The 24175-nt window shown below is 49.2% G+C and overlaps 1 protein-coding gene across 3 annotated transcripts in view; it reads left to right on the forward strand.

Annotated features, from left to right (window-relative positions):
- The window catches only part of FOXP1 (forkhead box P1), a 554371-nt gene that overhangs the window by 473639 nt on the left and 56557 nt on the right, over window positions 1–24175 (forward strand). For all 3 annotated transcript variants that reach the window (XM_081106428.1, XM_081106427.1, XM_081106429.1), the window contains one exon: window positions 4694–4898. In XM_081106428.1, coding sequence (XP_080962554.1) covers window positions 4694–4898 — 205 coding nt within the window. The remainder of the gene's footprint in view (window positions 1–4693; window positions 4899–24175) is intronic.

The following is a 24175-nucleotide window of genomic DNA, read 5'->3' on the forward strand; positions in this document are numbered from 1 at the left end:
TGACTGCTCACATCTCCCTTGCTGTCAAATTAGGAGATTTGGTAACAGCCATACCAGGGGAAAACAAAGGGCATATTGGCCAACTCATTTTTGAACTTGCAAAATGTGACAACGTGCATTAATGACCCTTCGGGTGTATTGTTGGAAACTGTTGCGGCTGTTGTGCCACACCCACGGGACTTGGGCGTCACCGCTCATCTTTCCCTCTGCTGCTCTGCTGTTGAGCTGCTCACTGGGTCCATTGTTGTGGCACATCAGTTAAGCTGTCCAAAAGAGGGCAATTGGGCAGTGACAGGACAAGCTCCTGTGTAATGGGAAGGGAATGAATGTGGTGATGCGTGCAGTGTAAGCGCTGCGGTAACATATCAGGCGCTGTCGGTAATTCACCGGCCCGGCACTGATTGATATGCCCAGCAGTGTGCCATGACCATGAATCCCTGCGGCATTAGAAAGATGCGTATTTAACATCTAAAGGGTGTCTTTATGTGTGTCCAAGGGGCATACGCATAGATAGAAATATTTCTGGAGTTGGTGCCTGCGGGAAGTAAGCCACAGTGTCACGGCCATCTTTGGGGGAATCGGGAAGTTGGTTTTGTCTCCCCTGCCTCCTCGCCCAAAAGGGCTTGAGAATTCAGTCTTGTTGGAAGACAATACAATTTTTTCTTTATCAAAGAGATAATGGCTTAAAACTGATATCATTATGAGGCTTAAATCAACTTTCTGCTGGAGCAAGTCACCTGGGATGGGTGTGAAGGACAGAAAGGTTGGTCAGCTCCGGTGTCTGTGAGCCAGTCCTGGGCTGTAAAATTGAGTTCCATGAGCAGTAATCTGTCAACTGTCCCCACAACATACATTTTTTAAACCTGTGTCTGCATTTTCTTTTATAATGAAGGGGCCAGTTATCCTGGAAAAAAGAAAGGTAGCAAGGCAAAGGGGTATGTGCTAAAATAGCTGGAAATGCCCACTCCATGGTACAAACATGAAGATTCTTTTACATACTTGCTTTTGGCCTTGGCTGAGTTACCTAAAATGCGTATGTAAATATCAGCGAATAGGAATGGAGAGAGAGCAGTATTTCGAAGGCCTTTTTTCCCCTGAAATGGAGGCATGTTCTTGTTGTTTGTAAGGTTACTGTAGGGCCTTCTCTGTTTTACATAATTAGTGTATCTGTTTTTCTCCTTGGTCTCTTTAATGACTTGATCCTTGCCAGGACCAGTACTTCCATATCGAAATATACTTTCAACTTTATTCTGATTTTTTAGTTTTTAAGTGTACACTATCAATAGGAGAAACTTTATTGCTCAATTGTGTGCCTGTTAATGGATTTGTTTACTGACTCAGTACGGTTATTTCTATCTACCATTTTGGAAGGAATGCTTGCTTTCTGGAGATTTGATGTGCGTTTAGTCTGATGAGTGACTAGCCTGTCTTTTATCTGTCTTCATTCTATCAGATCTTGGTAGATAGTCCTCTATTCATGGAACCCAAGTTTAACAATATGATCAAGGCGTGGCGCTGAGGAGGACACGGATTTGACTGCTTCCTTCTAAAGCTAATGAATATTCTTACATGTAATTATCATATTTAAATTTGATCCAGAAGTCCATGAGTTACTATTTTATTTACCATTTCTCCCTGTGGACGATGAAACTGATTGGCTAGCCCAGGGGTGGGCAAACTTTTTGACTCAAGGGCCACAATGGGTTCTTAAACTGGACCGGAGGGCCGGAACAAAAGCATGGATGGAGTGTTTGTGTGAACTAATATAAATTCAAAGTAAGCATCATTACATAAAAGGGTACGGTCCGCGGGCCATAGTTTGCCCACGGCTGGGCTAGCCCATTGGAATAAAAAGGAGTAGAGTAATGGGAATTGTTCTCTTAGGTCTAACAGGACATCTGCCTGGCTTTATTTACTAGATACACAGCTTACTGTTAGTTTGTATGTAATTTTTAATAGGCTTAATTCATTTTTTAAATGGCTTTAAAGTTCTCTTTTATTTCAGAGCGAAAGTGTCAACACAGTTGTTAGACTCGCGATCCTCCAGGCTTTCCACTTCCCCAGGCAGCTGACCCAGAAATCAGTTAGTTTGAGTGGAAAAATAGGCGGTTTGTGCTTTTCAAGTGTATTTACTCCCTGGAAAATAAAAATAGGTGTTGACTTGTGTGGCTTTCTATCTGTGTGTTATCTCCAGCAGACAAGCCTGTTCGCTATTGTTTCAGTTGAGTAAGCAGTGGGCCGTGGGCTGGCGGGCTCACAGGTGATGGCTGGTGCGCAGTGTCAGTGGCAGTGGCGGGGGGCTCACAGGTGATGGCTGGTGCGCAGTGTCAGTGGCAGTGGCCGGGGGCTCACAGGTGATGGTTGGTGCACAGTGGCAGTGGCAGTGGCCGGGGGCTCACAGGTGATGGTTGGTGCGCAGTGGCAGTGGCAGTGGCCGGGGGCTCGCAGGTGATGGCTGGTGCACAGCGTCAGTGGCCAGGGGCTCGCAGGTGATGGTTGGTGCGCAGTGTCAGTGGCAGTGGCCAGGGGCTCACAGGTGATGGTTGGTGCGCAGTGTCAGTGGCAGTGGCCGGGGGCTCACAGGTGATGGTTGGTGCGCAGTGTCAGTGGCAGTGGCCGGGGGCTCACAGGTGATGGTTGGTGCGCAGTGGCAGTGGCAGTGGCCGGGGGCTCGCAGGTGATGGCTGGTGCACAGCGTCAGTGGCCAGGGGCTCACAGGTGATGGTTGGTGTGCAGTGGCAGTGGCAGTGGCCGGGGGCTCACAGGTGATGGTTGGTGCGCAGTGTCAGTGTCAGTGGCCGGGGGCTCACAGGTGATGGCTGGTGCGCAGCGTCAGTGGCAGTGGCCGGCCTGTTAGCCACACAGCCCACGGTCACTTCACCAGGCATTTGAACATCATCACCCAGATGCAGCAGAACTGGCCAGGGATTCTGTAGTGACCTTTCCCTTTGTTTAATTTGCCTCCGAGGTTTAATTTCAAGGGACAAGTAATAATTGAATATGCCTAATAACTAAATGCTCATTTGGGACAAAATCCATCAAAATATAATTGGCATTTGATTTTTATGAAGGAAGAAGAAAACCGACTTGGCTGTTGAGGATGCGTTCTAAGAATATCTGACCACTTAATGTATCATTTGCAGCCTCCATTATAGTACATATTAATTGCAAATCCTTAAGTATTTGAACATTTTTTGTGGGGAACCGTTGGGAGAGATCAACTGTTTTTGTTACCACTCCTCTCAGAAAGGCGGAGGTTATTGGTCTGCTGTGCAATAATTCACTCCTCTTTGATATGCAAACGATCCACGGTGAACATAAAAAAATCCTATCAGACTCATTTCACAGTTCTTAGCCACTCGGGTCCTCCGGAGCCCTGCGCCTCATTAGACGGTGCTCTCCAATGCCGGCATAATTAAAATCTTTAACAGTTTAGCAAAGTAAAGATGTTTGGCTGATCGCGTTGAGATGATTATCTACCCATTGTATTCTAAATGACAAAAATAAATTAAATTTAGACCTTGGCATTTTTTATTATGTGTTTCAAATGAATATAATGCACACAGCCTTCCTTTTTCATTCCGCACCTTAGGCTTGGTAAGAAACACGCCTGTTTCGCTGGCTGCTGTATAGGCAGAAAATGACCAGCTCTCTAGGTAGGGTAGTACGTCAGTTGACTGAAACCAGGAACCGCAGCCCAGCTGTAGCGGGGTTGCCTAGTGAGGTCCAGGGCTCATGACTTCTCGTAGGTGTCCTTTCAGAGCGAGCTGAGCTTGCTGGTTGTCATTTAGCGTGGCTCTCTCCTGTGCACTAGCATGACATGGGGGTCGGATTTGGAAATCCCGGGCTGTCAAGAGGCGCGCCAGCAGAATTAAGGCTATGAGGCCACAGGAGTGAGATGAGCATACTCATCGTATGTCTTCTTGGGGATGTAAAATATGGGTTGACACTTACTCCTTAAGACCTGTGTCCACTTTGACCCCTTTAGAAAACAAGAGAACTTTATTGCTCCAACTTTACACTTTCATTGTATCCTGCAATGGTTCATTAGCGCTGATCTAAGAAATGACAGTAATAATAGTGTTACTTGTATAAAAAGTTATACAGTTTTTCAGTAGACACATCCATCAATTAAGCATGTGGTACTAGAAACCAAAATTAATGAGGAAGATAGGTGTGTTAATGAAATAATCATAGTATAATCAATTTGACTGTTAAAAGTTGAAAAGCATTTCAGGAAGATGATATGAATTCATAATTTATGTCTAAAAGTGATTAATAAAAACTATATTTAATAACAAAGCTATTTGTCATAATTTAAGACTTAAGCACAAAAATTATTCATTTTTTGGTTCATGTTGTCATAATAGTATTGTTGAACACATTTATTTTGAGTCCTTCTTTGTGTCTAAAATTATATAACATCTATCCACTTTTCCCCCCAAAAAATCTGGAAGCCACCAAGGGGAAGTTCACCTTGGTGAACTGCTTGGTGAACACAGGACGCTTCCCCTGCACTCGAGGGAGGAGAGGGTTGTCGCTGCATCGCTGGCTTTCGTTGGGAGGGAAAGACACTGCAGCGCCAGAGCCCCCTGACACTAGGCTTTGTTTACTGACTCTTTGATTTAATTACTGTTTGAAGAGGACGGAATTGGCTGTTAATTGATTTAATTATCCAATTTGTTTGTTTCAGGCATGATTCCAGCAGAACTGCAGCAGCTCTGGAAAGAGGTGACGAGTGCGCACCCTGCCGAGGAGACCACGGGCAGCAGCCACAGCAGCGTGGATCTGACCACGGCCACCTGCGTCTCCTCTGCCCCTGCCAAGACCTCCCTCATCATGAACCCACATGCCTCTACCAATGGACAGCTCTCAGTCCACACCCCCAAGAGGGAAAGGTAGGAACGAGCCACTGAGATGTGTCCAAAAATGTCTGTAACGAGGGTGGGGGTGTGCCTCACCCTGTCTTCACAACCCCTAGTTGGCTCTATGGGACTTGCATGTGCATATAATCACTTAAGAATGTATTCAATATTGTTTGGATGTGAAGCACCTAAGAGTTTCCACCTTTTCAACATGGAGTTAGCACTGCTGTGGCTCTAGCCTACACTGCAGCCCAGCCAGCGGCCTTGCATTCTCCTGGGATGGGTTGGATTTAGGGCTTCCAGGCTTCCTCTCTCTGCCAGGTGTTTGCCCGTGCAAGCTGGTTGTCTTGGCTCCAAACCCCTTCCAAGGGAGTAGCAGTGCCCGCTGTGGCAGTGCTGAATTGCGGTTTGAGAAATGTGGAACTCATGCTGCTCTGCACTGCCCTCCTCGCAAGCAGGGAGCCCGTCTTTTCATTCTGGTGTTCCCGCAGCACATGACCTTCTTAAAAGTAAACCTGCCAAAACCCGTTTGGCTCAGTGGATAGAGCGTCCGCCTGCGGACTGAAGGTTCCCAGGTTCGATTCCGGTCAAGGGCATGTACCTGTGCTGCGGGCACATCCCCAGTGGGAGATGTGCAGGAGGCAGCTAATCGATGTTTCTCTCTCATCGATGTTTCTAACTCTCTATCTCTCTCCCTTCCTCTCTGTAAAAAAATCAATAAAATATATTAAAAAAAAAAAAAAGTAAACCCATGAAGGTGCGAGGCTGGAGGGCGGAGGCCACGTCTGCGCCCACAGGGGCCCGCAGCTCACCTTCTGGTGGCCGGGAGTGCACTGCCAGGGTCCGGTCATCATCGTTCCGGGTGGGAGCTTTGACTTGCCCCGAGCCGCTTTGGGCTGTAGAAGCTGAGGTTGTGGGAGACCCACCATGTGAGCACAGCTGAGGGAGGAAGCGGTGCAGCCACGACTGTGTTTTAGCGCCCAGAAGCACTGATGCCACGGTGGCTGCTTTTCAGAAGTAGAATGTGTCAATGCAGATAATGCACTTAAATTAGAAGGTTTTCTTAGTTTACTGTTTTTAAGCCATTTCCTATATATTACATAAGGCAAAGCTTCCACAGACAGGGGAAACCTTAGAACTAAAATGTGATAGTGTCGTTACCGTGAGAAAAAAACAAATTTTGTATTTTGTTTTTAATAGAAGTGACTCAGTGAAAGTTTTAAAATTATGTTTTCACTTAAGCAATTACAAATATAATTTTATATATTTCTTGAAATATCAAGGAATGCCCACTGTCTTAATTAGATTTGTATCTTTATACCAGCAGCGTTTTATCCATTTAGAGTTTAGTAATCACAGACAACATTATCTAAATACGTGTGTGTGTGTGTGTATGTATGTGTGTGTCATATTCAGTGTAACACCCATGAGGCCTTCCCCAAATGAGATTTGTGTATGCTTGAACCAGACCTTTCGACTCGCATTTTAAGATCCTCTGGAGTCTCTGCGGAAGGCAGAGGGGACCGAAGGTGCTTTAGGCTGACTGGGTTAGGAGGTGTGAAGAATGGGGTGGTGCCGGCAGAAACAGCTTGGAGCCCCTGCCCACCGGAGGCTTCTGCTGCTCCCAGTTAGGAAAGGTTGGAGTGTCTGGAGCCAGTCTTGGGTCTTGCTGTGTAGTCCTTTAGAATGTCTTTGTTCTTTTAAAAACACTACCCCTTCAGTGGCTTTGGGGAGGAGGCTCTAGGCGCCCCCTTGCTGCACCTGTGTTGGTGTCCTGGGGTGGCTGCCCCGTCGTGGCCAGGCACCAGCACGGCCCCTTTACCACAGAGCAGGGGCCCTGCGCCAGAAATGCCCACCGAGGCCCTGGGGGTGTTTGCGAGGATTCCCTGTGACACATACTCTTGCTCGGATGCAGTGCGTCCACACTCAGGCGAGCCGGGAGGCGAGGGGAGGAGAACCTTTCCACGTCTTAGAGCGCGTTTGGAAGGAAGTGGATCCTACAGACAGTCCAACTCCAGAATAAGTTTGACTTTTTTTATGGTCCTTGTTTGTCTGCACAAAACTTGAGCATAATCCTCGGTATCCTACCTGTCAGAATGAGACTATGGATCAGAAAAGATCCGGGCCTCACCGAGCCTTCATCGGGGGTAAAAGCAGGCTGAGTGCTGGAGGTGCGCGTGCAGGGATGAAGCAGCTGTGACATTACCGGCCACTGCTCCTCTCGATTTAGATTTCTGTAGATTCCTAGATGTGGCTGGATGAAAAGAAAATTATAATTAGCACATTTTAACTGAATGTAGCAAATAAGACAAATGAGCCCCTGAGGTTGAAGATAATTCAGAGTTATAACCTTGCAGAACTGATCATCAAAAATGCAACTATCATGTATATATAGGTACTTAAAGAATGCGATAGGGTCTTACCCGGTTGAGGTTAATTTCTAAGTCCTGTGTGTGCTGTCCTGTTTAAGTAGTGGAAACAGAAAGCGGTCACCATAACAACAGGTTCTCGCTGCCACCCAGAGCTGCTGCTGGTCAGGGGTCCCTGGGAGAAGGGTCTCGTCCTCCGTCCTGGCACCCGTGAATGCCCTGCCCTGGGCTCGCGCTGCCCGCGTTCCTGACAGGATCTGAACAGGCAGGAGTTGGGTGCTCTTTGGGAAGGTGTGGAAAAGGCGTTGTCGTGGGGTGTTTGTTTTGGACGTAGTCGGGTGCAGCCCCTTCTCCAGCCCTGGCCGTGCACCCTGGCCTCCTGCTCGCAGCACAGCAGCTCTGGGCCCCGGTGAGCTACAGGCTGTTACGGAGATAAATACCGCACTTGGCAGGACACTCCCACTCTCCTCTTTAATTTGTCTTCCACAGGAAAAGTGTAATTAAATCATTCAGGGTAAACCCTGGAGTGGAGCAGGGAGGAGATGTGCTTTGGTAACGATGGCTGAAGCCCACTTCCCTGCTGTGCGGGCACCCCCTCTCCCTGCGACGGCATGAGTGGCCCTCCTTTGGGGGCAGTGCCAACCCCCAGGTCCAGGCTTCCTCACATCCTGCCGGTGCCTCATGGACAGTCAGCAGCACTTTCCGAATTCGGGACTTTCTCCCCACAATTTAATCCGTCCCCAGTGCCCAAGAAGTGGGGGTGGGCAGAAGCTGAAGGGGCTGACAGAGGAGAAGGCACCTTCCTCACTCCGACTGCCATGTCATTCCACAGGACCAGAGGTAGACGACAGAACTCAGACCTGGGGTCCCTGTAACATGACAGTATTACCTTGTTTTCTTTACTCGTCTGACTATCTTGCTTTAGGAAATTCCAAGTTTTGATGTGGGTAAATAAAATCCACAGCATGCAAATGAAACATTTATGAAAATGCTAAATTTAGTAAAGCCCTTGGAGCTTCTTGGATCAAAGCAGTTATGTAAATACAAATAGCAATTACTACTTAAGTAATTGCCTGAGTTAAAATTCTAAATATCACATTATGTTATGGTGCGCTGGGGAAGGGAAGGGAGCTCCCACTGCATCCATCTTTCTCTGCACAGGCGTGGGCTGAGTGATGACTCACTGTACCCATGTGACCGCTGGGAAGCTGAAGGGATTATCATACCCATTTCACAGATGAGGAAATTGAGTCATAGAGATTAAATAACTGGTGTAGGGTCACAGAACTGATTAGTGGCATATCCAGGTTCCAAATTCAAGTCTCTCTTCTAGTTTATAAATCAGCACTTGAAGTTTCCGTTCAGCTTAGAAGTGAATACAGTCATGCACTCAACGCTGGGCTGCATGTTGGACGGCGGCCCCATACAATTATAATGGAGCTGAAGAGTTCCTGTCACCAAGCGCTATCTTAGTGTCAGCGCGCAGTGCGTGACTCGTGTGGTGGTGCTGCTGGTGTGAACACACCCGCTGACTGCCGGTCCTGTGAGAGTGCAGCCCGCACAGCCCTGCCCTGCACGCGGCACTTGCTGACACACAACTGTCACGGGTTCTGCACTCACCGTGCTGTCGTCTTCATCGTGTGAAACAGTGTGTGTGCTACTCAGGCAGCGGCCCCGTCCAGCTCGCATTCACACGTGTCTGGATTGCACCGTCTTCTCTTGTGCTGGAACCCATCTCGTGTGGTTGTGTAGTCACGTGCTGCACAGGCTTGCCGCCCAGGAGCAGTAGGCTGTCCGTGTGGCTGGGCGTGCGGCGGGCCAGGCCGGCCGGGCCTGTGTGGGTGCACTCCGTGATGTTCACGTGACAACAGCATCCCCTAACGACCCGTTTCTCGGAGTGTGTTCCTGTCCTTACGCATCACATCACATGACTACCTGTGATGAACTAAATTCAGTATTCCTAAAAGAAAACTTAAATTTAATTTAAAATTAATCCAGTTAAGCTTCTGTGTGTACATCAACACATTTTAAGGAAAATAGCAGTTTCCTCTTAACTTGGATACAGATCTGTTCTAGGCCTTTGGCGAAGGCCTACAAAGAAAGTACTTACGGTCTGAAGCAGCACATAAAAAACAAAAATGACCCCCGTGCAAGACGTGCACACAGGCAGATGCACAGAAAGCCTTTCTCTCTCAAAAGTGTCCCCGCTTTCCTGTCCGCCTTGTGCGTCTCACGTTTCCTTGGTGGGACATCCTGGGTCTCTGCTCCATTCCCGCTGTCCTCTGTGGGCCACCCTGGAGATACTCCTTTCGTTGTGATCCTTCCCAGATTTTTGCTTTCGGTTTACCCACCGTCAGCGGCTGTTCCATAATGTGCGTGTCTCAGTCATAGCTCTGCTAGGTGTTTGTTCCAAGCCTTCCCGAAGCATCGGGTACCAGGCTTCCTTAGCCTTCGCAAGGATCGCAGTTGCCCGGCGTCTGCTTTGGTTGCAGACTGTTCTCAGAGTCAGGGGACCACATCGGGCCCCTCTCCCGGGGCCTCCTGCTGCCGTCCGCTCACCACGCCTCTTCCTTCGTCGTCTCCTCTGCTGGCGCCGTGCGTGTGTCGCACGGGCTGTGCTTTCTGCGCTGCGCAGCTGGCAGCGCTTTTCACACAGCCCTGAAGCCGAGGCTTGGCTCCTGCGCCCTCAGACAGTTCCACGTGATACAGTGTCTGTTCTGGCTGGTGGCCTCTTGCCATGTTGCCATGTATCTGACTGTGTAACAATAACATTTGTGTCTACTGGGCCTCCCTATTTTCCAAAGGCAGGGGACTCCGAAGGTGGACAGCCTGGGGCTTTCTTTCTAATTTTTTAAACTAAGTTCTATGTTGATGAGTAAATATTGGTGCTTTTGGTGTATTTTCTAAAATTCTAGAAGCTTGGTTTCAGAATTGTTGTAGTTTCACAAGCCTTTCACTGCTGTATACATTCCTAGTTGGGGCCTTTGGAGCCAGAAAATTAGTCAGTAAGCCCTGGCCTCTCATCACTCGGAGCAGTGCTTGCTCGTTGCACCTCTTCTTGGTTTCGGTTTTGAAAATCAGACGTTTGGTCTTATATTTCTTCTGATTTGAAGTATGTACTTGAGCACACACTGGCTACCACCAATCGTCCTTTCCCCTTAGAGCAGCGGTTCTCAACCTTCCTAATGCCGCGACCCTTTAATACAGTTCCTCAGGTTGTGGTGACCCCCAACCATAAAATTATTTTAGTTGCTACTTCATAACTGTTATTTTGCTACTGTTACGAATCGTAATGTAAATACCTGATATGCAGGACGTATTTTCATTGTTCGCCACCCACAGGTTGAGAACTGCTGCCTTAGAGCATTTTGGAGAACCTGCAGTCAAATTGTCCCAAATCGTCTTCAAAATTGTTGCTGCTTCCTGCGAATATGTATTGAGGCAATTGATCTATAACAGAGGTCAGCAAATTATGGCCTACCAGCCAAGCCTGGCCCACAGCTCATTTTGTAAATAAAGTTTTATTGGAACACAGTGATGCTCATTTATTTATGCATCATCTGTGGCTGCTTTCACACTGGAGTGGCTGCCTTGAGCAGTTGTAGCAGAAACTAAGTGACTCACAAAAACGAACATATTTTACTTTCTGGCCATTTACTGAAAAAAAATTTGCCAACTTCTGACCTTAACTAACAAGACCATGTTTCTCAGATTTCCTGATGGTCTTCTTACAGGCGTTGGGTGGATATTCCTCCAGGAAGATTTGGGTTTCATGGTCTGAGATGAGGTGTAGAAGATGTGTTTGTCATACCTGCCTGAGATTCTTGCTGCTCAGTGTCAGCAGCTGCAGCAAGTTTGGCATCACCTGGCAGCCTGTTAGCCACGCAGAGGGCCAGGCCCGCCCAGCGCTGCACAGTCAGGTTGGCACTGCTCTCCGCCTAGGGCGGGGCGTGGTCATCAGGTCCCCTGGTTTGGGCAATGTTGGGAAGTAGGAGTTTTTGGGAAATTTTTGAAAATCTAGTCCTTCCCATTCTTGTGTGAACCAGCAGAGCAGAGGGAGTGTTGCTGGAGGGAGAGGAGTCGGCATGCAGGGCGGTGGAGGCAGCCACCGTTTACTGAGCTACTGCTCTGTGGGGCCCTATAAATAAAGGCCTTGCCCTGGCTGGTGTGGCTCAGTGGATAGAGCGTCGGCCTATGGACTGAAGGGTGTCGGGTTCGGTTCCTGTCAAGGGCACATACCCAGGTTGTGGGCTTAATCCCCATTGTGGGGAGTGCAAGAGGCAGCCAATCAATGATTCCCTCCCATCATTGATGTTTCTCTCCTCTCCCTTCCTCTCTGAAATCAATTATATATATATATATGCCTTGACATCTGCCTTGATGCTCTTTTTCCCATTTAAGCCTCACAATAACCCTATGGGCTACTTACTGTCCTGTTTGTACAAATGGGATTGTGGGGCCCAGAAGCCACACAACTAGCTGGACTGGCACCGAGGTCTCCCTGTCCCTCAGGTCCTTGCAATGACAGCCATAGACTGGTGGTTCCCGGGGCTGCTCCACCCAGACTGTTGGGTTACAGTCTTCAGCCCTTAGAGCTCAGGGATCGGGACCAGGCCATAAGCATCAGGTGGTCGTCTGCTCAGCCATGAGGCGTTTGGAGAAGCCCCCGAGGTCCTCTGCTGCGTGTCTGTCTCGTCTTTCTGCCCGGAGTGCGCAGGGGGCAGGCTGGGCGCGTCCTGCCAGCTGTCCTAGGGACCAGAAAGGGAAGGGCGGGTGGCCAGTGGTGGGGGCCTAAAATGCAGGCGCCTCTTTCTGCTCCAGAGCAACACTTTGAAGCACCACCCGCGTCTGTTTGCTTGGGAAATAGCCTGTTTAGGGCAGAAGCGTTCCTGCTTGCCCAGGGTTTCCAGCTCCGTCCCCAGCAGGGGGTGTGCAGGAGGCAGCTGAGCCATGATTCCCTCTCATTGATGTTCTCTCTCTCTCCCTCTGAAATCAATACCATATATTTTTGAAAATGTTCTTGCTTATGTCAGAAGGAGCATCCGGGAGCTCATGAGCAGTTTGCACGCAGGGCGCGGTGGGGTATGTGGTGACTGCAAGGCTTAGACGAGCTGAGATGCGCTTCCAGCCCTTGCTCCTGGGTCTCGGCAGGAGGGAAGGCTCTGGGGCCGCGCCCACTGGACGCCACCCCCGTGCCAGGGGCCCAGCGAGGACTGCAGTGGTGCCTCGCCCCACGGACCAGTGCACGGATTTCCTTGAGGGTTTGCCTGGTGCGGTGATTCAAAGAAAACGAGCCGGTTATTATTCTCTGAGAGCTGTGGTGTCCTTTTTGCCATAACATAGTGTCACTAGACGCTACAGCTTTTTTTCTTTCTTGCGTTTAAGTAATAAGTAATTTCCAATAAATGGCATCATTGCTCTGGAGAGTCAGTTCATCTTGTTTCTCTTAAAGGAATCTCGACCGTGGGCTCTGTCATGTCTAGCGGGCCAGCTGTCCCCACACCATATGTGAACCCCATTCCTCTCACTGCGCCGGGAAGACAGTCTGGGATGATGGGTTTCCCGCCAGAGCCTTCGTTGGTCCCCGCCGTTCGGCAGGTGTGTGCACTGCGTGGAAGGGCTCACCCTCCTCCTCAGTCTCCCCTCGCTTTCCCGGAGGCCAGCGTGGCAGGGGAGCCCGAGCTCCGGCCTGCACAAACTCGGGCATTGTTGCTTGTACTGGGTTAAGGGTTTTTTGTTGTTGTTGTTTTTTAAAATTTTTATTGATTTCAGAGAGGAAAGGGAGAGAGAAATAGAAACATCAGTGATGAGAGAGAATCATTGATTGGCTGCCTTCTACATGCCCGCTACTGGGAATCGAGCCTGCAACTTGGGCATATGCCCTTGACCAGACTCGAACCTGGGACCCTTCAGTTCATAGGCCGACGTTCAATCCACTGAGCCAAACCAGCTAGGGCTGGGTTAAGAGTTTTGTTGAAATGCACATTTTGCCACTTGGATTGAATGAGTAGAAAATTTCCTTTGCCAGATACTGGATTCATCCAAAGTGGAAAGGGAAGCCACGAGTCTACAGAAGCCATGTGGCTTGGAAAAGTCCTGGCCTTACTCTATTCAATGGCAAATAGGAGTCCCGTGTTCTTAGCCAAGCATGGGTCGGGCGAGGGGTTACCTCTGCAGGAGTCTGAATTGGGAGTCGTGTTCTTTTTCAAGACTTGGAAGGATGCTTTCTTGCACCGTGTTCCTGTGTAGCCCGCTGGCCAACTCCCGAGGTGATGCCAATGCGTGTGCTGCCTCTGCACAGCGTCCTAGGTCCTGTGCCTACCCCCTTTGCAATCAGTCACGGCCTAAGTATATTATCCATATGTATAAAAGCCAGGTGATGGGAACGCCAGAACGACCAATCACTATGACGTGCACTGCAGCGGCCAACCACCCCATCAGGGCCCCGACTGGCTCCCCACAACCTCCCACAGCCCCTCCCCCCGGCGAGGCTGGCCAGCCAACTGCTGTGCCCCCCCCCCCCCCCCCCCGCATTCCCTCTCCCCCGCCAGCCTGGCCCCATTGGCCCTCACCTGAGTGGGCTGGCCAGACCCACCAGTGCACGAATTCATGCACTGGGCCTCTACTAAAGTATATCCTCCTCATTAAAACAACAGTGGAGGCTCACACAGGGAGGTTGTCAGTGTGTCCCCGCTTGTCACTCTCCTGTGTGAATGAAGGAGATAACCATTCCTTTGGGGAACTGTTCCGGGGACTGAGCAAAGATACGCCAGCCAGAGAATTCTCTTAGCTGCGATTTTCCTTTCTGTGTGAACTCAGGCCCCCGTGCTCTGCAGTCACAGCACAGTTGCAAAGCCCAGGTGGTGTTCAGTAGGACAGTCCCCTGGGCACGTGTCGCCGGGAGCCGTACGACCTGTTGGTGTCTTTATCCATCTGGCGGTCTGTCCCATTCACAGGAAGGCTCTGCGGAGCCTGGCCGGCACTGTGGTCAATGTGGTGGGAGAGGAGGCCTCCATCCCAGCAGCCTCTGTGGGAGAGCGCGTCTTAAGGTTACGATGTGCACACCCACACGGGCTCAGCGAGAGAACCCAGGAGAGCCTTTCCTTTCCCTGCTTCGCTTTTAGAAGCAAATGGTTCAGTTGGCAGGTATAGTTCTGGTGCGTGACACATACCTGGTTTATAGCAAGCCGTGTGCGCGCACACACACATACCTTTTCTGGGTGTTGTTCGTGGGTTACCCCAGTTTTAGGACAGTGTACCTGTACTAGACTCTGCCTTTTGTTCTCTGTTTTTGCATTTTCAGTTGTGAAGATGATTTTCAATATACAGTTTGGATTGTTGGGCTGGCTAGTTTTTGTTTTTAAGTCTTAAAATGAGAAAAGTGAAAGGGAAGAGGGAATCATTACTAGTCTCAGATCTGAGAGTGAAACATTCCATGGAGTTGTTAGAACTGAACTGGGAGAATCAAAAAAACAGAGATTGCCCCATAAATAAGATGAAAAAGGGGCATTTTTAAAGGCACTTTGGAACATTTACCAGAAGGCACAGCCTTCTCCATTTTATACGCTCAAATGTTGTTATGCTTTTGTGTCACTACTTCTATTCTTTTTTAAAAAATATTTTTTTATTGATTTTAGAGAGGAAAGGAGAGGGAGAGAGAGATAGAAACATCAATGATGAGAGAGAATCATTGATGGGCTGGCTCCTGCATGCCCCCTACTAGGGATCGAGCCCACAATCCAGGCATGTGCCCTGACCGGGAATCAAACCATGACCTCCTGGTTCATAGGTCGACGCTCAACCACTGAGCCACACCGGCTGGGCACTGTATCTATTCTTGTTTGGTAAACACAGACCCTATAGTAACTGTAGCTGATGATGTTTATACAGGTCGTATAAACCTGTAAAACTTTCCTCAACCAATAGACACTCTTTTGTGACCTTTAAACTTCAGCCCTTTTATGATCTTCAAGGAAATCAATCTAATGGCAAGGTTGATTCCTCTTTCATTCTTTTTTCTATTTTTTTTCATACTTTTAGGTATATCTTTGAAGTATCCTTCCTGTGTGTGCATTTTGCGTCTTGGCTATGAATGTTGAGTGTGAGGTACATTATGGCAGAAGACAAAGAAAAGCCCACAATGTTGTGTGAATCAAGCACGTCACACTCAAAGACTAACACGGGCCAAATAACAAGGTGTAAGCGTATGTGGCCACAAAAAACACAAAAGCTTCAGTTTTCATAGAAACGTAGGTTTATTTTGATAGAGACATGCTGAATACAATGGGCTGAAATAAATGAGTCATCGTTAACATAAAAGAATAGAACATTTTAATAAAAATTAATATTTTTTCTTGAACATTAACTTACCAGACACTGAGTAACTGCACAAATTAATAAGCGTCACGCAAATAAACCTATTTCTCTTGTTCTCCGAAAGCGAAATATTTCCTGTTGCGCCCACCAAACAAGTCAGCCCCAGACTAATGCCATGGCCATCGGCAGTAAAAGTATCCGCTGCTAGTGTTAGTGGAGAGGAATGGTGCGCCTGCGCGTAAGGCAGGTGAGGGAAATGAATGCAACACATTATACTTACCAGTCATTAGTGAACGTTGTAGTTCATTATTAGTAAATATGTATAACAGGATATTGTAACATTTAAGTTATGAAATGTCTGTTGAAACATTTCTTACATGCCGTTATACTGGCTGGGCCGCAAAAATATTCATTGTGGGCCACATGCAGCCCACAGGCCACGAGTGTGACACGCTTGGTGTAAGTGATGCAGTCTTTGGTTTCAGGAGGGGCCATGGTAGTCATGGGGTGGGGTTAGGTTAGACATCCAAAAGGCTAAAACTCCACTGAAATTATTATTACAGACCTGAGAAGTGGACAGGCTTCTGTGACTGTGTCTGTTTTTTTTTATATCTGAAATACTGATGGAAACATTCTGGTACATATGAGCCCCTATATTCAACTTAACTTTTTCCTTCTGAGTCATATTTTTGACAAGAACAAGATGTCTGGTGTTCAAGATCCGTGTGAGAAATAGTTTAATTAGAAACAAAATTAACACCAAGAGCTGGAATAATCCAGTGGTGTTGGAATAAATTATAAGGTTGTACAGGCAGAACCACAAAGAAACCTAAGGATGAATGGGAAGAGGATGAATGGGAAGTTACCCAGCGTTCAACCAGAAAGCGTTCCGAAGCAGGGCGGCAGTCCCTGGGCGGTACGTCCATTCAGTCCACACCACGCACCAGGCCCCAACCACGTCCCATGTGTCCCAGGCTCCAGAGGACCCAGCCATGAGCTGGCGGAAGAGATAAAGAACAAATGAGTAATTACATAGTAAAAAGACAGACAGAATCAAGTTCTGGAAAAAATAAAGTGGGGAAGGGGGAGTAGTGGGCCAAGGTTACATTTGGGTAAATGGGTTGGTCTGGCAAGGACTTCTGAGGAAGTGAATCTTGAGCTGCTGTGAGGAAGTGAGGGGAGAACCCTCCAGGCAGCGGACACAGCAGGCAGGGCAAACGGGTAGCGTGTTTTGCTCAGTCACGGCCTGTACCTCATGTGGGGTGGGGGCGGGACGGCTGTGTTTCTAGGAATTATGATGAGGTAGACTCTGAAGCTGGACCGCCTGCGTTCCAACACAGGCTGTTCACTTATTTTACTTCATCTTGCTGTGCCTCTATTTTCCATCTGTGAAATGGGTATGATGCCAGGCCTTGCTTCATAGATTAACTGTGAAGATTAAATAAATTAATACACATTATAGTCTCTAGCATATAGTAGGTGCTCAATAAAAATTGTTAGTCATTTATTCTTTCAAACCACATTTTTGAGCATTTATTATATACTAACTTGTACCTTCTGGGAATTAAAAGATCGCTACAATGTAGTTCTTCCCCTGTAGAAGTTCACAGTCCAGTCAGAGACACAGACATGGAAACAGACTCTTGCAACATAATGTAATACATTCAGAGCCAGGAGTATATGCAAAAGTCGATAATTTGTTTAAAATGAGCACTAGTGGAATATTGTAGAGTACGTATTTCCTCCCCACGTGTGCATCAGGTGAGATGTTGTAACTGAAGGGGGGCTTCGTGTCTCTTGTCGCTTGCTGCATCCCGGCTGTCTAGTCCAGCTGGTCCTTGGGCAGTTGGTGCTGAATTCCGTCACAGAGACTAGGCCAGTGGTCGGCAAACTGCGGCTCGTGAGCCACATGCGGCTCTTTGGCCCCTTGAGTGTGGCTCTTCCGCAAAATACCACGTGTGGGCGCGCATGTACAGTATGATTGAAACTTCGTGGCCCACGTGCAGAAGTCGGTATTTTGTGGAAGAGCCACACTCAAGGGGCCAAAGAGCCGCATGTGGCTCGCGAGCCGCAGTTTGCCGGCCACTGGACTAGGCGAACGGTTCAGAAGATGGAGAAGCCCTTGTTAACCTTTGGCCCCCTAAGCTGTCAGAGTCCTGGGAGCCTTCCTCGATACTTTCACATGCTCCAAACAAGAGAGGAAATGTGAGTTTCTGGTCAGAGTTAATTCTCACCTGTCGCTGCCTCAGCGCCGCCTGTGGGCCTGGCTGGAGGACAGGTCCTGACTCCAGTTGTAGTGTTTCTCACTCAGCAAGTTGGGGTGGGGCCCGAGAATTTGCATCTCTGACAAGTTCCCAGGGACCATACTTGGAGAACATCCCAACTGCTATGCTTCCGCGGTGGCATTCCTCCCTTCCCACCAGTCGAAGCGACAGAAGTGACCAGGATAACTTATTTGCTATCATTTAGGACAGTGGTTCTCAACCTGTGGGTCACGACCCCTTTGGGGGTCAAATGGCCCTTTCACAGGGGTCGCCTAAGACCATCGGAAAACACATATTGAATATATAATTACATATTCTTTTGTGATTAATCACTATGCTTTAATTATGTTCAATTTGTAACAATGAAAATACATCCTGCATATCAGATATTTACATTACGATTCATAACAGTAGCAAAATTGCAGTTATGAAGTAGCAACGAAAATAATTTTATGGTTGGGGGTCCCCACAACATGAGGAACTGTATTGAAGGGTCGCGGCATTAGGAAGGTCGAGAACCACTGATTTAGGACAACCTGTGCTCCAGTGCCAAAATATTCAAAGAGAAAAAAAATTAAGATGATGATCCAACAAAAACTATTTTATGGAATAAAATTTCTTTAAAAATTCCTAATACTGGCCTTTAAACCATGTGCAATAATCTCGTCTTTCTAATTTATTTTTTGTTTTTTGCTTAAAGATGCTTTCTATGCTTCTATCATCTGCCTGGCCTCATTGTGCCTCTTGTAGCAGGTGAGCTCCTGCTGACGGCGAAGGACAGATAAAATGTTACATCTCATGTACCAGCCGTCTGTTCAGTCCTCTCCCTGCAGCTGGAGAGGAGAGGAGAGGGCGTAGTCACCGTCTGTGCCCAGGGCCTTTCCAGTGTTGAGTCACCCCGTCACGATTAAACATCTTGAAAATGCACCCCTAAGTGTGCTTTTTACTTCATTATGCACATGTCCGCTATTTTACCTGCGTTATAAAAATTAGAGGCCTGGGGGATGAGAAGTATGCACACATACACGTGTGTGCTCATATAAGGTCTAAGATCACTTTAACACACGCATACGTCCATTTCAGTATTCTTACGAATCCCGGTGTAGAGACCGTGTTCTAGGAGCCCAACTCCATGCTTCTCACAAATGAGGTGTTTATGTGAACCTGCTGAACTAAAGGGAGAGGAGGGTAACTCAGGTGGTTATTAATGAAGCACTCTGTGCTACGGAAAAGCTAAAGCAGCTGCATAAAGTGGGGGTACCTTGAAGGAAACATAGATGCATGTGCCGCGTGCTTCTGCGCCCGTTTGTGTCTGAGCTCACTTGTTCTTGGCTCTTGCTGTTTGCCTTCCGGGTGGCCCTCACGCAGTTCCCTGACCCCCGGCTCTGGCTGTGGCTGTGCTGACATCCGGAGCCCTGAGGGGAGTGCTGGAACTTTGATCTGTGCTCTCTGGTTTCCTGGGTGCTGTGGGTGCCTGGGACACCTGGGCCAGGTCCCACGTGGGCCCGGTGACTCACCAGGGCAGATACGCTTGCAGTGACACGATGAGAATGCTGCCAAAGGGTGTCAGTAAGTTGTGGATTAGTGGTCCCTTTTCCGTATTGACACAGTCGCTCACGGCCACTCTTTGGAAAGCATTCTGTTTTCCTAACAAGATCCCGGGATTGATGCTGTCAGCGTTCACCTCACAAACTCAGGGCAGCCCTGATCGTTGGAAACAGAAGCTGGCCCTCTGCCTCCTCTTGGTCTCTGCCTTTGTTTACCCCTTCACTCAGCACCGTGCAAGCAGGCGTCCTGCCCTTGTCATCCCTGCGGTCGGTGTTGCGATGGACTGACTGGAATGCACCATACAGCTGTTGTGCCCAGATTTCAAAGTTCCCAAGACCTCCAGGGAGCCAGTCAGTCCGATGCAAAAGCAAAGAGTCATTTATTTCAAACCTAGGTTTGGCTCCCCTGCCACACTCACCGATGCAACGGTAAGCTCCAGTGGCCGAGAGAGAGAGGCCTGATGGGACAGGGGGTTTTAAAGGGGGGTGGAGTGAGGGCAGGAGAGGGGACTGTGGGCCCCGCCGATTGGCCAGGCGTGAGTCGGTACAGGATGTGGTCATAGTGATGGCGTGCACTTCCCTTGATTATTATTGGTCAGTCCAGACAAATCCTGGGTGTGGCTAGCAGCGGCTTCTTCCCCTGAGGAAGCACATGGCACCGTCCCAAAATGGAGGACCCAAGGCAAGATGGAGGGCGCAGTCCTTGTCCGGCTCCTGCTGCTGCCGCTCGAACTCGCCACAAGGCAGGATGGCCCTCTGCACAGCACCCGCAGCTGGCCTGCGGGCAGACCGGGACTCCAGCGCGTCTGGGCGGCACCGGCCCAGCAAACGGGGTGCGGCCGGTGGAGTGGCCCAGCTCCAGAGGAGCAGCATCCGCTCGGAGCAGGCCCGGCCATGGGGTCGGTGCACCGCAGCATGGCGGCCTCCCCGAGCTAGGGCACGCGCCCCACTCCGCCGCCGCCGCTGCTGCACTGGGCCCGGTCCGGGGGGCAGCGGGCGGGTGGCAGCCTGCGCTGGGCTCCCGCCGTGGGCCGGGGAGCCAACGCCCCCCCCCCCATGGGGCCCGGTGGCCGGCCCACGCAGGCCCCGGTCCCCCCGGCCGGGCCCCAAGGGCCGCATGGACCCCCAGCCCCAGCGCGGGCAAGCGGGGAGCCGACCACGAGGGAAGGGAGGAAAGAGCCAGGCAGTGAGGCCTTCCGCTCCATGACCTCCCCCGTGGTCGGTCGCCGCCCGGCCCCCACCCCTCGGCCCGCCGCCGGCCACCACGCAGCCGGCCCGGACACTCGGACCCGCTCCGGGGAGGCCAGGCCCCACGGCGGGCATGGAGGGATTTCAGAGCCCAGCGGCCAGACTCCTCCTCCCGCACCGCCCGGAGAGGCCGGCGGCGCGCCTTTCACAGCCTCTTGCCCTGCCCTGTGCTTCCGCCCGGACCTGGCGTCGGGAAATCAGGACGGCATGTTTCACCCAGTAGCTGAAAAGGGAGATGGGGCAGGTGGGTGATGTGGATGGTGAAGGAAATAACTTGCCAAACTTAGCACCTGTCCTGGCCCCCCCTGAGGTTCTCACCATCGGCGCCGCGGCCAGCACCGGTCACCGCCGCACCCACACACGGGCTCCTGCCGGGGGGTAAGCTCCAGGCCGCGAGCAGGGACACCGCTCCTGTTGGGGCCTTTGTGGGTCTTTGCCCCGTACATTCGGACGACCCTGAGGCTCCGCCTTCCCCCTGGGAGTTCAGCTGGAAGGGTCTGCTGGGACTGGCCGGGGTCAGTCACCCAGCTGTCCCCTCGGTCGCCCTGAGGAATACTCCATGAGCTTTAGTAATTTGAATGTGTCCCATTGTTAGGAAGTTGCCATATGTTCTTACATTATTATTTATATTATTTTCTTAAAACTGACTTACTTTTCAATTTAGATGAAATAAACATTGTCCTAAGAAGCGATATTTGTGAACTCGGGTTGAGGTTGGAGATAATACATACATTTTTGTCCAAGATCAATTTATTTTTATTGTTTTTATTTTTTTTAATCTTTTATTTTTTTATTGATTGAGATATTACACATTTGTCCTTATCCCCACGTTACCCCCTATCCCCCACTCATGCCCTCACCCCCCTGTTGTCCGTGTCCATTGGTTAGGCCTATATGCTTGCATATAAGTCCTTTGGTTGATCTCTCGCCCTTACTCCCACCCTCCCCTGCCTTCCCTCTGAGGCCCAAGGGTCCGATCGATGTCCAAGATCAATTTAAATAAACCTTCCGGTCTTTAGAAACCCTGTGTTCACCCAGCCTCGTGTGGACTCCCACTGTGTGTGCGTGTCACATCCTGGGACGTTTGGGCAGGATGCCCTCTTCTTGCTGAGACGGGCCTTGACCAAATATGGAACTATGCTCATTGCATCGGGACCCTGCATTCATGATATACGCTGCTTTCCTAAAAGCCCAGATCTGTCCCTCACCTTCCTAAAAAGTTGCCAAGACCCTACTCTTCACACACATTCTCCTTCCAGGCTCAGGGCACCACTCCAGGTCAGAGGATCACATTGCACACCTAGAGTTTGGGACCTGGAGTTAGAGTTGACAAACCCACTGATTGAACAGCGGCGGCCAGGCTACTCCTGAGCAGTGTCACTCAGATCTGTGATCATGTGAGATGGGTGTTTGTTAAGCAGAAGTAGGAAATGACCTCCTCTCTGTGCTAACTTCCTTGAGTCTTACCTGCTTTGTAATATATTTTTAAAGCAGCCTTGCATTTAATTCATTAATAACTCAGAGCAGCATTTTTTATGAGTCTGGAGCTACTCTGGGTGAAGTTGCTCAATACCAGCACTTTCCATATTTCTTCATCTTCAACTTGTTCTTCAGCCCACAGTTAATAAAGAGGGCACCTCGGGAGTGTTTCTTTAACTGCAGTAATTTTTAGGGCAGACACTTAGACCCACAGCACTCATGCTGCGGTCCCGGTGGGCCCCATCTTCATCACGCCGGAGCCAGGGGACTCCCCGTCTCCACCCCCCAACTCCTGAGTCAGAATCCGCAGGGCAAAAGATCTCTAGGTGATTCATATCCAAGAAAAAAATGTATGAAGCAATATCCTTATCCTTGAACACAATTATGAACTTTTAAGGCCCAGACAGTGAACTTTGAGTCATTCTCTTGCCATGTTCAGTTTTTGCCGTATCTGGATTTGCCTATTAATATTTTTTACTTAATATCTTTCTGAAAATTGACAACTTCAATAGATTTCAAAAAGGTTACCTCTGCGAAATCACAAATCTGATTTACCAGTTGCATTTCTTTTAGTAAACATGGGCATGAAACCAGCTTCTCCACCTTCAGCCAGCGTCTCCCAGTCTCTCCCAGCTCCTCCCGGCTTCTCCCAGCATATCTGGCTTCAGTGGCCACAGTCAAGATGCTGCAGAAAGATGACCCTGTACTTATCCCACTTGTAATTTGAGGGGGGAAATCCCTGAGCATAGATGGTTAATAGCTTTTATTTCAAATGTAAAGTTAGTTAAGGTAGCCCCCACATCTCATGGCACAATTTTGAGAGCAGATAATATAACAATAATCTCTATCATCGGTTAAAAGCACAAATCTGGCACTTAATAGACTAATTCACAGTCACTCCATCGCAAGTTTTACTCATGAATATCATATCATGAGGGAATGTGAAACCCTTTAATTAAACATGATTTGAAAGCAGCAGAAATGGAGACGAGTGTTTGGGGAGGGAGAGTGAAGGACTCCGTGCTGGGAGTGAACGCTGGGCGGCATGGATGTGCCTGTGCAGGGGACCCATCGCCGTCCCTCCGGGCCCCGCCTTTAACAGGCTCTGATACACAGCCCTGTCTGTGCAGATTATGAAACCAGTTGCCAACTTACTTTAGGAAAACGGATAAACACGCAGAATAGCACATTTCCATAGTGAATGAAAAGCAAAAGCTAAGGCAGAATGTGAGAAATAAGCTACGGCATCTCCAGGTGTTTTCGGTGAAGGTTAAAGGAGAACGTCATTTCACGAGGCTGCCAGGACGCCGCTGCTGCTGGTTACCGCTCCGTCCCCACGAGCACCGCGCTGTTGTAGGAAGCGGGAGACCTGTCCCTAGGTCTGCAGCCCGCTGTGAAGACACCGGTGCCTCTTAGTTCCTACCCGACACTGGGACTTGACTTGCAGCTGCTCTGGGGGAGGCAGCGATGGTGTGGAAGCTACCAGAGGAATGGCTCAGCGCAGAAATCAGCGTCTGAGCGGTCACTTGGCTATTGTGAACCTGCCCTGACCTTTATGCGGCCGCCCGTGCTCAAGTTCCAAAGCCCACTCACCTGGTTTGGTGTCATTCAAGTTGACCTATTGATATCAGTTAGCTCTTGAAAATTTAGTATAAAAATCTGAAATCTGGCCCTGGTTGCAAGGCTCAGTTGGTGGGAGTGTCGTCCCGTACACCAAGAGGGCGCGGTTTTCCTTCCTGGTCAGGGCACATACCCAGGTTGCAGTTCCTCTCTCTCTCTCTCTCTCTCTCTCTCTCTCTCTCTCTCAGCCCCCCTCCCTTTCCCTCTCCCTTTCCCTCCCTTCCCTCCCTCCCCCAGTCCTTTCTCTCTAAAAATCAATAAAATCATGTCCTCCAGTGAGGATTAAAAAACCTGAGGTCTGATTATTGTTTTAGTATCACTTTGTCACTAGAAGTCAAATTCATGCTCCCATATTCAGACCTAAGCAATCCCTGGTATGATACTGAAAATATCATTGAGAGTAGGGTATCGTAGCACAGGAGAAGGCAGGGAAATGTTAAGTAGAAAGTGAATAGAGAAACGGGAAT

The sequence above is a fragment of the Myotis nattereri genome (assembly GCF_964212035.1).
Source record: "Myotis nattereri genome assembly, chromosome: 14".
NCBI classification, from domain to species: Eukaryota; Metazoa; Chordata; class Mammalia; order Chiroptera; family Vespertilionidae; genus Myotis; species Myotis nattereri.